This window comes from Branchiostoma lanceolatum, chromosome 1 (genome assembly GCF_035083965.1).
Source record: "Branchiostoma lanceolatum isolate klBraLanc5 chromosome 1, klBraLanc5.hap2, whole genome shotgun sequence".
NCBI lineage: Eukaryota > Metazoa > Chordata > Leptocardii > Amphioxiformes > Branchiostomatidae > Branchiostoma > Branchiostoma lanceolatum.
Genome location: NC_089722.1, coordinates 28,464,828 through 28,480,709, shown reverse-complemented (window position 1 = coordinate 28,480,709; position 15,882 = coordinate 28,464,828). Strand labels below are relative to the sequence as shown.

The window sequence follows — 15,882 nt, the reverse complement described above, 5'->3', positions numbered from 1 at the left end:
TATCAAGAAAATCTGTTCAACCCTTTCAGACAGAGCATCGTTTTTGCTTTCTTTATCACAAATATTGATGTATTATATATGAAATCAGGTTTGTAATTACATAGTTATACCTTGTAGGTGTATATACATGTATATTAATAAATTCATTGATGTGCAGACACTAACATGACTGTATTTGTTTCTTTACTAAACCTTTAAAAGGATGGGTAGTTAAGGTCTGATTTTAGAGGGCTGGGAAGAAAACTTGCTTCTAACTATAGTCACTCCCTAAAACTGTGTACCAAGGTCTCGACTTTCCTCTTGTTCTATTTCATTCAAATTCAAGTCTATTTTTTCTTCTATCTGACAACCAACAATTTAGATTGGTGTGTAGATCATACCGTGTACAACATGCCTACTAAAAAAACTACCTTTGACTCAAAATAAATACTAGTAGGTGATGCTGGCATTATTGATGAGTACAATCACACTACAATGTATATAATCACAAAGGATGACTCTAGCCAGACATTTTGATAAATCTTTTAATACCATTCTCCATCAAGCTTTATATAAATGCTACCACGGTAGTCATTGGTCTAGGGTAAGAATCATCATGTTCTGTGTAAGGTTACTCATATTCTTAAAAGAGAATTTCCTGTGTGACATATTTTAATATCATGCAAAAATTATGCAAATTAAGGCATGCTTTCCTTAGTTAATGAGACAATTGGTAAAGGAGTGAGATTGAAGTTACACTATTAAAGGGGAAGGAAAGCTACATGCTAGCTGTTTTTTTAGACTTTGGCAGTCAGGATTGAGAAAAGGTAAGGTCTACTTGCACACAAGTTACAGGGAAGAGAACTGACCAACATGAGGTAGCAACATCAACTGGACTTTTTGCCTATCTGACATATACTATTACTATCAGGCTTGCCCCTGAAGCATTGTCAAAAACTATTTGATTAACTTTTCAGGCTGTCATGATTTGCTTCTTCCTGTGGTTAAAGTTTGTATCAAAAATTACTTGTACATGACCGTATATCGTTCTGTTTACTGATAAGTTAATGTACCAGTTCTACATGTTTAACATGTCTGTGTCTTTACGTCTTAAGTTGATGTCATGGGTGACGAAACTCTTATACAGAACAGTATACATTGCAATGTAAAATTAATTTCACATAAAATCAGTGCATCTACACCACCTATTGGTGCTTAATAGGAGAAGCACTTCTGAGAAGTTACTACATTTTGCTTTTAATTATGCAACAAAGGGCAAATTTCACTTGTAACTGTAGCTTTTTATACTGGAATGATCACTACAATTAGTAAGAGGAATGTGAAACATGGAAACAACAAACTATTCCACAATAGTAAACTATGATGGCTTACACTTGAGATCATATGATATATATTGAGACACTGCTAAGGGCAGTCAAGATTCAAGAACAAACTGATTTCTCATAGTCATTTCCACGAGTATCAGTCAGCAAATGGTTTGAAGCATCCTTGACTTCTATACTTCTAATTACTGTCAGGTGAGCGATATATGGTGGCTAACATTACTGCAACATTGGCTACCACCACTTGAAAGTAAACTCAAAGAACTGCCTTTCACAGCAAAAGTTCCTGCCCCCGAGTCGACCGGCAGCCTTGTAGCATTCTCCTTTCTTATGGTGTTGAATATCGAATCTCCTCTCTTTGAGGTCAAGTGCGATACAGTCCACCAAATCTTTAACTCCAGGCGAGGCATCCCACGGCCCAAAACTCACCGCATACTCAAACGTACAGGTGTGCTCCAGAGTCACGAAGTCCGGGGGTGGGCTGCTCGTCTCGGGCGGCTCTTTGAAGACACGCATCGTCACCCGCGTCTCGCGGCTCCCGAAAGCTTTCTCCTTCGCGATGCAAATCATCTCCTCTAGATTCTTCCTGTAGTTTGGTACCTGTTTGACAAATTCTTGCCTGCCCACCACTTCTCCGAAAAGGGGCTGACACTGACTTAGTTGCTCGACCAGCGCATCTATCCCATAATACTGCGCCTCCTTCACAACTTCGCGTGCAATGTCCGTGGGAGGGAGCTGCCCCCTGCGGAGGAAAGTCAAGATGTGCAGGAAGTACGTCGGATCGCTGTCTATGAAGTACCGTCCTTCCTCGTCCATTTCAACCAGATGGCGTCCGCTGAACATCGCTGCGAGCATGGAGTTCTCATACTTGCGTAGTGTTGACAGTGCGGTGGTGAAGTGAGTGCCTCCGACATTCAGTCTGATGATAGAGGGAAACTACACGAACAAAGAGCAGAATCTTGAGATGTCATACAATGATTTGTTACATGACTCCAGCACTATTAGATCAATATTTGTTTTCCATCCAATGTATCGTGGTTGCAATCATGCCAGCAAAACAATCGCATAAGTTTGTTCAGCTCATGATAAATTTAAATTATGACACCTTGCATATCAAGTTACTGTCGAATTGCCATCAAACAAGGAGATCTCTAGAGGAATAAATAACCATAGTGTAATGTATTAGCTAAAGACATAATAATTTAAAGCTGGATGCACGTCAATAATACACAAGCTTCAAAGTCGTCAAAAAATATTTTTCTACTTCAAAATCACCCACCTGGTTCATGACAGCCATATCTTTCGGACTATCCCACTACTGTAAATAGGTGTGTGGCTTTGAAAACAAGTTAAGATTTTCACCAACTATTCACAACATATCCAGTACTAGTGAATGATTTTTGCACTATATAGGTAAAAGCAGTATATTTCTATAAGAAATCACCACATCTTTTTATAGTATGGATGTATACTTCTATCTTATATCACCCCTATTTTGATAGTGTGATATTCCAGGAGTACCATGTGACCTGGTGTTATCAGTCATGATGGCGGCGGATGGAGAGGTTGGTATTTCCTGCCGTGCTTTCTTTCTTTCTACCCGTTCTTCCCAGCCGCTTCCTTCCTTCCAATCAACAACTGATGGCAGGATGGATTTATTACGTGCCTTTTCGTTGCAGCTTGATGCTGTTTGTTGTATAAATAACGCTAGGAACTGCAAATTTCTCGATAATTTTCCCAAAGTGGTCCTAAGTTTTTTTAGGAACGATTGGTGGGAGGGGGGCACTCTCATGCACTGTCACAGTGTCCCAAAAAAAGAAGCCTAGTTTATCTATATTCTGGGGGCTAGTTTGAGGTCAAGAGCCGTAAGCTGATGTATCTAATAAACGTCTAGTCAGTGTTTCAACCTTAAAACTAATGAATTATCCACCATATTAAACTGACTTCCAATCCACAGGTACCTACATGTATTTCTAAAATGATTTGTAGCAGACATCCAGTATGGAAACAAATTGGAGCGGCTTATCAAATTATTCTGGCCCTCTTTTGTACCCACATTGTAAAACAGGTTATCCTCTTGTAAGTTAATGGCTGAATGGATGAATCTTAAGTCTATGATACCGGTGTTCACATTGGAGACAGGTAAACTTTTGTGTGCATATTCTGTGGAGCTTGCATAATCTCATTTCTATGATTTTTGGTCAAGTAGAAAGTGCTGCTGTAATCAAAACAGAGAAAGAAAGTGGCAACTGTCTTTTTTGTGAGCACCCGTTCAACTACAGATTTATCAGACACATTTATTTTATTTCAGAAATAACCATGGTTTTTGTTTTGTGCATACAAACTAAAATGTATTTTATAATCACATTTCATGCTGTGTGATATCAGAGCGCAGCTACACTCCTTGATTTTCCACACACACCCAGCCTAACTACGTACAGTACACAAGACTGAAATCTTCATCTACACCTCTTAGTTCCCTGCCGTGGTGGAACTGAATATCGGTGGCCATCACTACACCACGTCTCTCGCAACACTGCGTAAGTACGAGGACTCCATGCTCGCCGCCATGTTTAGCGGTCGGCACCACCTTGTCAAGGACAAAGACGGTCGCTACTTCATCGACAGGAATGGGAAGCCTTTCGTGTACGTCCTGGATTTCATTCGCCACGGCGATCTACCGCCCGCCGCTCTTGTCAAGCAGGTTTACAAGGAAGCCCAGTTCTACGGCATCGAAAAGTTGAAGAGCTGCTTGGAGGGAATGCAGCCTATCATTGGTGAACAGTTCCGTCAGAAGTTTATTGACTACATTCCGAACTACCGGGACAATGTTGACTCCATGATAACGCTGGCTGTGGGGCGAGCCGACGAGGTGTTGGCCAGATTTCGCTACGGCATGATCCGGATCTGCATATGCACGCAAAAGCAGGATCGGATCCCGTTCACGCGCTGCAAGATCGAGAAGAAGGCAGATTTCTACTTTGACGTCTCGGAACAGGAGTGGTCAGCGGAGGAACTCGTCCAGTGCATTGCTCGCGACGTAGAGGAGAAGGGATACGAGATCGACTACACATTACAGGAGTGTATCTGTGGGTGGTGCATCCCCGGGAAAAGCTTGTACGATGTGCAATTCAAGCTGTGGTAAAACAGAACAGTAGCGGACAATTTTATCAAGTAACAAATGATCTTATTTAAAGATCAAGCACTTCTTTTATAAAACATGTAAACTGATTTATGATGTTTAAAAATGGAATGGATTTTACTTCAAAGCCATCAGAGTATGCTATTGTGGAACATGATATTGTAACAACGATACCTTGTGCAATACCTAAAAGTAAGAACAAGAGGTGACTGGTCACTTTCATTGGTCACTTTCGGAATAAGGAAAGATTGATATCAGCAATTAGTTATAACTTTTAAGTGCCAGGAAGTTTATACTGCCTGCAGTTTCTATTGAGTGATGGTATAGATGATATTGAAATGTGTCCTGTACACAAATATACATATCAGAAACAAGAAAAATATGCATGCAGAATATACCAGTACTACCTACAACGGTAAACAATGGTAATGACATATTCAAATGTAGATGTATTGAAGGTATCATCAGTCTAGGTTCAAAGACTATTTCATACTGTGCACTTATTATTTAGATTTGCCATTGGTGTTTTCATATACAATTGTACATGTCAGATGACTCAACGAATTCAAAACTTTTGGGAACTTTAGTGTTTGAAGAGTTACTGGATTTACCATCATTTTTGTGGAAAATAACAATTATGAATAAAATAAGATAAATAGAAAAAGTAAATCGTTGATGCAGCTTGTAAGAAAGTGCTCTCAGAGACAACAAATGTATATGGTGCATTATGAAGAGATGTACGACTAAAAAGATTTAAAACAAGATACCATTTTCATCTTTCGAGTCATCATGTAACAAATTCAGCTTGAACTGTTTGTGTTGATTACCTGCGTCTACAAATGTTATGGATGGATATATAAATGATATAGATTTACACTTTTGCATCAAATTAAACCATTCTGCAACCTTTGCAGGAATGTTACATTGGGATTTACTGGCAATAAAATGGCTGGACATGAATTTTCATGAAACAAGATTTCTTTCTTCAAATTTTGAGTGATATTTCCAACTTACTTTAAATACAAAGGAGCATCTTTCTTTTTATCTTATGGTTTCATAGAAGTTAAATCTTTAGGAAGCTTTTGAATTTCTGGAAATTTTGTTAATCATCTTTTTCCTTTTTGTTTTTTTTTACTTTGTCCTCCCCTCCCTAAGTTCCCTCCTGTGATTGAGCTGAATGTTGGCGGAGCCCACCACACGACGAGCTTGAGAACGCTCCGCAAGTACGAAGACTCCATGCTGGCAGCCATGTTCAGCGGAAGACACAATCTCACAAGGGACAAGGAGGGAAGGTATTTTGTAGACCGCAATGGCACACATTTTGGGTACATCCTAGACTTCCTTCGTAACGAAGACCTCCCTCCTGCAGAACTCTCACCAGAGATATTCAAAGAAGCTCGCTATTTTGGCATTGACGCCCTGTGCACCTTGTTGCGAGACGTTCCGCCATTGTTTGGTGAACACACGGGAAGACAGGAGTTCATTGCCCGTTTGCCGGAATATCAGGAGAATGTCGAAAAGCTTATACAAACAGCTCGCGAGTCGGCAGTCGCCGCACGGGAGTCAAAAGCCGTGGTTTGTGTTTACAAGGCAGACTCAAACTTGGACGCAGACAACCTACACACGTGTAGGTATCAGTGGTGCGCGAGCTTTGGCCCGTGGAACGCCACGCCCGGGATCAACGACCTCTTGGACAGCATTACCGTGGATCTGAAGGACAGGAGGTACAACGTGGAGTATGCGAGGAAGGGAGAGTGTGGGATCCAGCTCGGAGAGTTGTCGTGGCAGTCCTGCCCAAAGCAGTTCTATGAGTTCACTTTCAAGTGGTGGTAGATCTTGTGTATTTGTACTACGTAACGATTTTGCCCAGGTACAACTATTGAACTAACCAGGATGGTATACAGGCTAGGTTTTTTCCATTCAACTGTGGAGATTGAAAGTATACAAGCAATAAATTGTTGACCCCACTTGTCGAATATCCAACAAGAGCATTTTCTTCCTTTCCAATTGGTTGGTTCTCATTGTGACATATTTTTCTGGTTAAATCCCATTACTACCTTTTTTTCCAAGATGAAAGAAGCTATATTTTTATCAGGGACTTTTCATGGAAAGACACAGTACCAGAATCACATTGGGATTTTAGCCCTTCTCATATCTGCCTAAGGTGACAATAGTTCTTGTTGTTAACATGAGAGTAAACCTTATTGTAAACCTTAGAAATACAGTTTAGTACCAAATAGTTGCAATTTTGTTAACTGTTTCTTTACAATGTATGATTGTACATGTATGACATTGTATGTCCTACTTTACTTTTTTCAACTGTTAGGTTTGAGACTGATCTATGATTATCATTGTTGATAAGACATCATACTGGTACATGTACTTGACAGCTTGTTTCTGAAAGTTTTCAGTTATGCTTTTTTTATTTATTCATTTATTATACAATAAATTTAGGCTTTAGGCCTCACCAATCTAATCTCTTGGTTAATGGATTTTTTTAAATTAATTTTGGCCAAAAAAATCATGAAAACAGAAGGCTGGGGTGAAAACTTGCACCTGACCCTGTTCACAGTCACACCCTGAGACTGTGTGCACCAAAGTACAACCTTTCCTCTGAGATTCTGTTTTCCTGCTGATTTTCCAATCTAGCATATATTTTTTTAAATTCCGTTAACCAAGAAATTAGAATGGTGTGGCCTTACCTCCTCAAGTGTTTGGGTGGGGTCTTTTTTCTGTAGTTAAGCCAGAACTGTTACCAATTCTAACACTGTGGCCAAACTTAACTCAATTGGCGGAAGAAGTATGTACATAGAATTTTCACAAGGCTGTTAAAGACATCATGTTATTTGTGTACCCCATCAAATGTTTCCAAAAACCCAGAATGCACATTGCGGGGTCATCAACTTTAGAAACTACTCCCAAGATGTGTTGCAACAAACATGTAGATGTACATATAGATTTAAAATGTTTTACAAGGATATCTATATATAATCTTACACTATATTTCTAGTGTTTGTAATGCATTGCCGTGCAGTTTTGCACTTTTACATGTTACATGTAGGTATGCTCTGTGTTGAATAGAGAGCTGCAGGAGTTAATTCTATGCAATAAGTTGTATGACTATGAGAGAGCAAAAGTTACTTGTTGTGTCCTTGGCTTAAGCTTGTACCATATGTATGTGTGCACATGCAGGAATGTAAGTATGTTTGCTACTTCAGTGTTATAGATAATATATGAAAATATTAGTCCTGATGATAATCTCAGGGAGTAATGTCAATGTAAAGAGTATTGGAGCACTGCCATAGTGGAAGCTAGGAACTGAACTATTGAATTGAGAAGTTACTAAATCATTGCTGTACTTTTAAGGGGTTCCTTGACGCATTGCTAGCTAAGTCAAAAGGGTATACTGGTCCTGGGACCATAGGACATACAACCAATGTAAGCCTTCTTATTAAGTTGCTTCACCTTGGGGCTTGGAGGCTCAAAAGTGCCCTGGTGTCATAAACTTCACATGTAAAGTGCTAAGGCCACACCAATTTAATTTCTTGGTTAATGGAATTTTTGAAAAAATGCTAGATTGGAAAATCAACCTGAAAACAGAATCTCAGAGGAAAGTTTGTACTTTGGTGCACACAGTTTCAGGGAGTGAACATGGTCAGGTGCAAGTTTTCACCCCAGCTTTCTGTTTTAATGCTAAGATTTAAAAAAAAAAGTTAACCAAGAAATTAAATTGGTGTGGCTTAAGGGAGCATGTTGTTTCTGTCGTGTGATGCCTTCTCAATAGCATTGCTTCTTTATAGTGCTACAGTATGAATTTTATGATATTCTGTAATCTTACACGTTGTATGATACAATCTTGATTTAGATGTTTTTCACATTAGGTACAAGAAAATCTGTACAATCATGAAATTTCATACATCAATTTATTTTAATGTGACAACCAAAGGAATAAGGTGTATGTCTGGCTGTAATCAAATTTAGAGTGAAAAATATGGACAATACAAAAGTGGTCAAATATGGCATTTGGCATGTTGGAGATATTCTCTCTTTATACTTCTCAATTGTATAGATTTTGTATCATGATGATAAATTTGTACTATATGCATTCAAATAGTCATGAAAAATGACAACTTCATCAATAATATGTACAGTAAATATTTATCAATAATAAAGTATGCCCAGAAAAGCTGAATTTTACTGTAGTTGACTCATTTCATAATGCATTTGTACTCGCATATTCTAGGAGGTTGCTAGTACCAAAATATGGGTAATGGAAAAGGTATGTTGGTTGAATAGTTCAGATATATTTTTCCACTCACCACTACAAGCACCACTACTACTTATTTTTGCCCTTTCCTCCTAAGATATGTATGACAAAAAATGTAAAATACATATACCTACAGTTCACATATCAACTTGACTACATTCTTCTGTCTAGCAATAACTCCTGGGCCACATAAACTTGGAAGTCTGGATGACACATGATGACATCACACACTGAGTTTAGCCTGTTCCCTCCCAATGAAATTCCCATCCTTTAAAACTACTGTGAAATGAGAGGTCCAAATTATTGTCACACACACTAAAAAATGTCCTTTTTCAAAACAAGCTAGAATTCTTTTTATTCTTTCTTTCAAATCAGATATGATCTAAGGATGTCATCCATAGACTACACTTAGTGGTGCCTTAGTTGGTTTCCTGAGTGGTTATCTCTTGGTCAGGCTTTTCCTTCAGAGTGGCAGGACTCTCACGTAATGTGTCGGTCCGGGACATCCTCATGAAAACCTTCATCTTCTCCAACATGAATGGTGGCACTTGAAACCCTACCAACAGCTCCAGTTGGAGGCCCTCGTTATTCCTAAAGAACAGAAAGAAAATGAAGTCTTATTCTTTACATTTGAATACTATGAAGACATTCAAGAAAAAAGACTTTGATGTAGAAGACTAAAAGTTCAAATCTAGATAAGAACAGCAGGATATCCATTTAGCGATTGGGTTTTGGATTGCACACATTGGATTACACTACTACATACTCCAATGGTCCATAGTCTACCCATACAAACAATAATTGATACCTGTATTCATCTGTCTCTGCCAGTTCCAACACATCATCTACAATGAGGAGGTAGGCCTGCATTGAAATGGTAAAACAAAAAGTGTTAGACCTATGCTGATGCCTCTATTTTTAAAACATAACTCCCTTCAAATGATTATTTGTTTATGTTGCTAGTGATATGTACAGAATTATAAAGAGCATCATCTTTTCCCAAAAATCAGTAAGAAACTTGCATGTACTTATCATTACAGGTACACGTAGACTGGAAACATATTTTTCACACAGAAAATTGTACTTAAACTGAAAGTCAATCTACTCAATAATGATTTGAAGTGGTATCTTGGCAACTTGCGTTGTTGTGAGAAAGAAAACAGTGTTTTCTTTGAAGGCAGATAATATCTCTGATGAAATACATACCCCAGTAGCTTATAGCTCCATTGTTACTACACTGTGTGTAGCCAATTTTGTCTACCTACCACTTTTCCTCCTGTTGCTGGCATGTGTCGACGTTCAAATAACCACTGCTTGTCTTCTGTGTCACTTGAGTACTGTAGAAATAAATTATTTTGAATATATTTACATTATTGAACAACTTTCTTAAACATGTATCAATCAACATAGTATAACTACACTTCAAGTTTAAGTTTAAGATAACACTCCTGCTGAACATATCAAATGGTCAGGGTAGATAAACAAAACTTCAGACGTTGTGATTTTATACTACTAAGTTCATCACTACTGGTATCATACAGCATCGAAGGTAAGACAAAAACACAATTTCAGTCAAAGTAGTAAATAGAGGCTATAATAATTTGATCTTCTTGTCACCTACAGCTCTTAGCATAACTCATACTACCAATAGGTGTGTTACAGTGTTAAAGTAGACGACAGCTAAAAGAGCAGACCATCACAGTGCAACAAAGTGTTGGTAGTTTGCATCCAAACTGAGTCTACCCAGCGTCACAACTTTTGAAGCTGAGAGAATAGCAGCCGCTGAGGCCAAGAGAAGGGCCAGGAAAGCCTGGCTGCAACAGAACTGATGAACTCATGTAGACTTGCCCTACTCTTTTGAGTGGCTGTCAACACACCCAGGTCATATCAGTGGCAAAATTATACATGTCATAAATCATAACATAACATAACATAACATAGTGTTTGGATAGGAGGCATATTGCCTATAAGATCCGCGTCTTAAGCTAAAAGTTCAGAGTTTGTAATGAGATCATAAGCAGACTATACCTTGAATAAGTCTGGATGTTTGTAGTATAGTCTTCCTCTTGTGGCACCTAGACCCATGGCTCTGGAGAAAAGAAAAATGCAACATTTCAACACTAATATTGCAGCTACAAATCTACTTTTACTTTGTGTCACCAACTATTCTATTTAAAACATAATCTTCCAATGCATGAGATGTTACCTGTTTGCCCGAGATCCCATGATGAACTTTGTTTCTGTTGTCAGTCTTTCTGGATCCCACTAGAAGAGAGATTATATATTTACTCAAAGTTAAATCTTGTCATTAGGACAATCTACGGTTACCAGAATATGATGTAGAACCATACACAGGCTGTAGGATAGACCAGGAAAACCACAAGGGCATTAAACTGCACTAGAAGGTGTAGAAAAAAATTAGGCAGGATTTTAACATCTAGTACACGTAAGTTCATTAGACTTTCAACATAAAAGCAAGCTGGGAGAGTATAACCCAGCTAGAAGATTGTACAGATGAATTTCTAACCTTTGGTCCTTCTTTCCTGACAGGCTCCTGTTTTACAGACCTGGATCTTCACATGGAATACATTACAAGTTACTCACAGAGCAAAGCAATAGTTTGTTAGACACAGCCCAATAGAGGTGCCTGTAGTACACACACATAGAAGCACACTTACATGTTATCTATCACAGCCAAAAATAAAACACACATAACACAAGTCTGTCAAGAGACAGGTTTTAAGGGACGTGTATCTAGATCTTCACAGGCACAGGATGACGTTACTTCACTGTTCCAGTCCCACTAAGCATTATCCTTTCTCTGACAGCTTATCTTTCAAAATCCCATCCCGTACAAAATCCCTGTACTCTTGTGCTTAAAGGGCCTAAGAAATGGGGAAAACACACTTGCTGTACATCAACACCATTTCATATCAACATAATGATATGATAAAGCATGCATGCCACAGTTGTCACAATAGTGTTCTTACATGCCACTTACCAGTATATTTTATATAAGCAGCAAGCAGAAAATAATGTGTTGGTTACATGACAGCCATTCAAGCTTTTGAAAGCATAGATCAAAGAGCAGGAGCAAGGTATATCCATGCACTGTATAATATGTAGCTGAAAAATATGCTACAGGCTTGGGCTAGCATCTTTCTATACTACGTGTATATAATCTTTGTCTATAACATGGAAATACATCTGCAGTGCTTTTCATCATGAAGGAAAAGAGGAGAAAATGCTTTGTGCATCAGCAAAAGCAATTCAGTCAATGCATTAAACATGATGTATTGAACATAACATTTGAACACTATCAATTCATTTTTATCAGATAGCTGAGAATTGTCCCTCGGTCTTCATGCATGTATCTCATTAAATCTGAAGTAAAGAATGAAAAATTAGATCTCCGTACATTGCCCAATACTATAGATTAATCAAAGTGGTAAACACATACGCATGGCTTGCTGAATAATCAGATGGCTTGTTTTCTTATTAATTAAGTGAATCTAATAATAACTCCTTAAACATACCCATAAGATCTGTCACTGAACACTGGCTTATAGATGCGAGGTCTGCCTTTTCGCTGCAAACACAAAAACACAAATGTAAGTACCCAGTACTGTGAATCTTGTCTGCAAACATGTCTCCTTGCCACATGAAGCATAATCTACTTATGTCCCTAAAAGAAGTCACTAGAACTTTCTCCCTGCATTCTAAGCTACCAACCATAATTCTTTAAAATGTTACCAGTATACTATACAAGAACAGCTTAATGATCATTATACTTAAGGATGAAGCCTCCGCATACTTTTTCTCTAAATGTTGTATGTTTGGTATTTTTGTCAATGCATAGACCTATTCCCCGAGTAGCTTCCTTTACCATTGCAGATCCACGTACCCTTTTGAACCTGACCACTTGTGTCACTGGTGCACCACCATCACTGCTGGACAGGGAGCGTTTAGCTTTCTGTAAATAACCATACAAAAGTGTTACTTATTATATCATAAAAGAGAAAATTTAAAAAAGATTACTCCATCCAACTCTATACTCTTGTGGTTTCACCATACAAAACAGAGGCATACAAGATGATACACAATATATCTATATTGTTTTCTTTGCATGATATAGGGGCTGCATGATTCAAGAAGTATACAAGGTACCTACTGGTAGCCACTTTTAAAAACTGGTACCTGTACTTGGAATAATTAAGTGGACTTTACCCTAAACATGCTGGCACTGCTGCTTCCAAGGGATACGTCAAGAGGGCCATACATCTCCTTGCCACACTTCAGAAATAAAACAAACAAACAAACAGGAAAAAAAGAGTCAGTAAATAAACCTACCAAACAGTAATAGTTTAAATCTATTGATAATATCCTTAATATACACTTATCCTTGTCCATGCTGACACAAAACATACATGAACATATGCATGTAGTGATCCTACGTCCCAGACACCAAAAGGGATGTTAGGTGCAGTTCTCAAACAAAGTGATAGGTGGCGTCAATGATATGTCATTCACTCATTGTCAATGAAGGTTAGACATGCAGGTAATAAGATATGCCAAAAAGCAATTACTCAGCAACTGGATACGATTTTGGTATCAATGATACTCTATGAAATCCTTGATTGCACAATGCATATTTCAAAACATACCTGTTCCAGTGAGTGTCTGATAGCAGTGCGAACCAAACGATCAGGGTCTACCTCCTCCCCACAATTGTCTTTGCAATTCTGGGCTCCTTTTTCAAAAAGCTTCAAAAAGAGGTTAGGATACAATGATAAATCATTTTCATATCGACATAGTATGTACAGACACTGCCTACTCTACCCGAACATAGGAATAACACAGTATACATGTAGATGACAAAACAAGGAGGTTTAAAATAATTTTTAAACCCCCTTTGACAAACAAAACATAAAATAGATATCCAAGACCAAGATAGTGGATCGTTGAAGAAATGGATACACATGTACTGCATAACAAAAGTTTAAAGCAAAACATTATCATTTAAGATACATATTTCTGGACAGTCTCATTTCATTAAGAACTACTGTAAATCATGATCATCATTAGCCTCCTTCGCAGACTTCCTAGAACGGCGGCTTATATATTGGGGGGGGGGGGGCACACAAGGGAGTTATGTAGCCGAGGGAGTTGTGTAGCCGAGGGGTGACCGCCGTCGGTCACCCCTCGGCTACACAACTCCCTCGGCTACATAACTCCCTTGTATGCCCCCCCCCCCCCCCCCCCCAATATATAAGCCGCCGTTCTAGGAAGTCTGCGAAGGAAGCTAGATCATCATCTGCAATACTGTAAATCATCATCTGCAAGACATGTACATAATATATCCATTGATACTGATACTGATGTATAGTGCTACTCTTTTCCTACAATCAATACTTTACCTCTTTGTAAGGTTTTATAGCCTCTACCAGGGTGTTGTTGATGTGTTTCTGCATGCACTTTCTCAGTAGCTCCATGGACCCTTCAGGAGATGAGATGGTTCTGTTGGTACAAGATGAAGAAACAACACATAAAATCAATGAGGAGAATTGCACCAGCATATCTAAAACACTTATACTAATAATATTCATAATTGCGATAGTTGGAGCAAGAAACCATATTGTGTCAGACTCTCTCCATCACATTGACAAATCTCTGGTATAATTATCAACTCATCAGAAGTGTACAAAAATATTTTAGCTAAGGACACCCTCAAGAACAAGTGGTTATAGGGAAGATCATACCTCCCCCTGTAGTGATAAGATGTTTCCTTCCTTTTAGAGGGAAAGTTCTTGTATGTGGCATCATAAGGCTGGATCACAACATATCCTGGTGGGGCTACAGCTGGCGATGTCTGGAAGTAGAAGAACAAAATATACAAACGAGTAACGTTACTAGTGTTAGGGGCATGTCCACTTGTTATAATGGTCCTAACAGTTTTACTTTATCAGACAAGAGAACACATACTGATCCTAGTACCTAGAGCAGCATTGGCTGTTCCATGTTTGTGTGGCCTGTCTCGCTTAAAACAATGGTTATCAACTATAAAATACACAGCATTCTCAATCAACAATATGTGAGTAAACTTGTCTTTTAGGTTCTTCTTGGTCCATTCCAGATACAAATTCATGATAATAAAAATTTATCTTTTCTCAATTTCTGTATCTTTGCACCGGTTCAAACAACAGTAGTAACATATTGGAATACCATATCCTGTTTGCCAGTCTGAGTTTGTGGTGGTGAAATGACCATAAAAGATGAGGACCTTAGAAATACTACGAAAATTTCAGGATGAACTTGAATTGTACGAAAGAGCAGAATTCCATACTGACCGCTGATTTCTGCCTTTTCAGTGCAGGCCTTCCTTCTGAATGATTGACATCTGAGCTTGGAGGAGTCATTGTAGTATTGGTGACAGCATACCTAGAAAATTCATCATTTTTATGGGACTGTAATAGAGCTGATTCGACATGATAGTGATAAGATGATGATGATATAGACAACCTTCAAAATATATATGTGTACTACTATCAATACTCCAGAAATACTGTAGAATAATGTTGTAAAACACTCAGCGTTTTGTGGATATTTGGCTATCTTTTAATCGTATGTCCTGAGTTATGCCGCCACTGTTTTTTTTTAAATAGTTGTCTTTTTCTTACTAAAACCAAGGAAAAAGAAAGCATCAAACTAGCAGACGACAAGAAGACACTGTCGAATAAAAATAAATATTATCATTTCCACGCACTCCGGACATACAGTACTCCAATATCTGTCAGATATCTTTAAGAAGAAACCTAAGACCAACTTTGCTGACCAAGATTATCTATAAGTTATTGAGAAGAGAAGAACCCACTGTTGTTGTGCCATGTAAATACCAAGAGGGCTTCTTGGTTCCGCCATTTTTGCAGATAACGTCTTGGAGTGTACTATTAGTAGATGGAGGGGTGGAGTGTACTATTGATAACTATAAAACTCATTGATAACTAAACTCAGTTAGGAAATATAGACTCTATACGATTAGTAGATTATATAGTATACAGTTTCATAACTATCAATATCATGTATGATATCTAACTGATTCATAAATCCACAATCAGATGTTTAGTTTTTAACAGGGCCCCCTCCCGTATATC

At 38.3% G+C, this 15,882-nt stretch overlaps 3 protein-coding genes across 4 annotated transcripts; 1 reads left to right on the top strand and 2 right to left on the bottom strand.

Moving 5' to 3' along the window:
• Positions 1-506: 506 nt before the first annotated feature.
• LOC136446796 (BTB/POZ domain-containing protein KCTD7-like) lies at positions 507-2,715 on the bottom strand. Its single transcript, XM_066445378.1, has 2 exons — positions 2,602-2,715; positions 507-2,258 (listed from the first exon to the last, which is right to left on the bottom strand). Exons 1-2 carry the CDS (start codon positions 2,617-2,619, stop codon positions 1,557-1,559), a joined length of 720 nt encoding a protein of 239 aa, XP_066301475.1. The 5' UTR covers positions 2,620-2,715; the 3' UTR covers positions 507-1,556.
• Positions 2,716-2,807: 92 nt separating this feature from the next.
• On the top strand, positions 2,808-8,656 carry LOC136446804 (BTB/POZ domain-containing protein KCTD7-like). Of its 2 annotated transcripts, none has more exons than XM_066445390.1 (2): positions 2,808-2,887; positions 5,620-8,656. In XM_066445390.1, the coding sequence occupies exons 1-2, from the start codon at positions 2,867-2,869 to the stop codon at positions 6,295-6,297; spliced, it is 699 nt and encodes a 232-aa protein (XP_066301487.1). In that variant the 5' UTR covers positions 2,808-2,866; the 3' UTR covers positions 6,298-8,656. The 2 variants fall into 2 exon arrangements, with proteins under 2 accessions (XP_066301487.1, XP_066301498.1); XM_066445401.1 differs by lacking the exon at positions 5,620-8,656 and adding an exon at positions 3,799-5,424 and having other exon boundaries at positions 2,816-2,887.
• On the bottom strand, positions 8,371-15,703 carry LOC136446785 (deoxynucleotidyltransferase terminal-interacting protein 1-like). Its single transcript, XM_066445353.1, has 14 exons — positions 15,603-15,703; positions 15,079-15,169; positions 14,491-14,600; positions 14,149-14,248; positions 13,396-13,494; positions 12,959-13,024; positions 12,636-12,704; positions 12,268-12,320; positions 11,259-11,304; positions 10,938-10,996; positions 10,760-10,820; positions 9,997-10,068; positions 9,540-9,595; positions 8,371-9,322 (listed from the first exon to the last, which is right to left on the bottom strand). Exons 1-14 carry the CDS (start codon positions 15,647-15,649, stop codon positions 9,151-9,153), a joined length of 1,101 nt encoding a protein of 366 aa, XP_066301450.1. The 5' UTR covers positions 15,650-15,703; the 3' UTR covers positions 8,371-9,150.
• Positions 15,704-15,882: the final 179 nt, after the last annotated feature.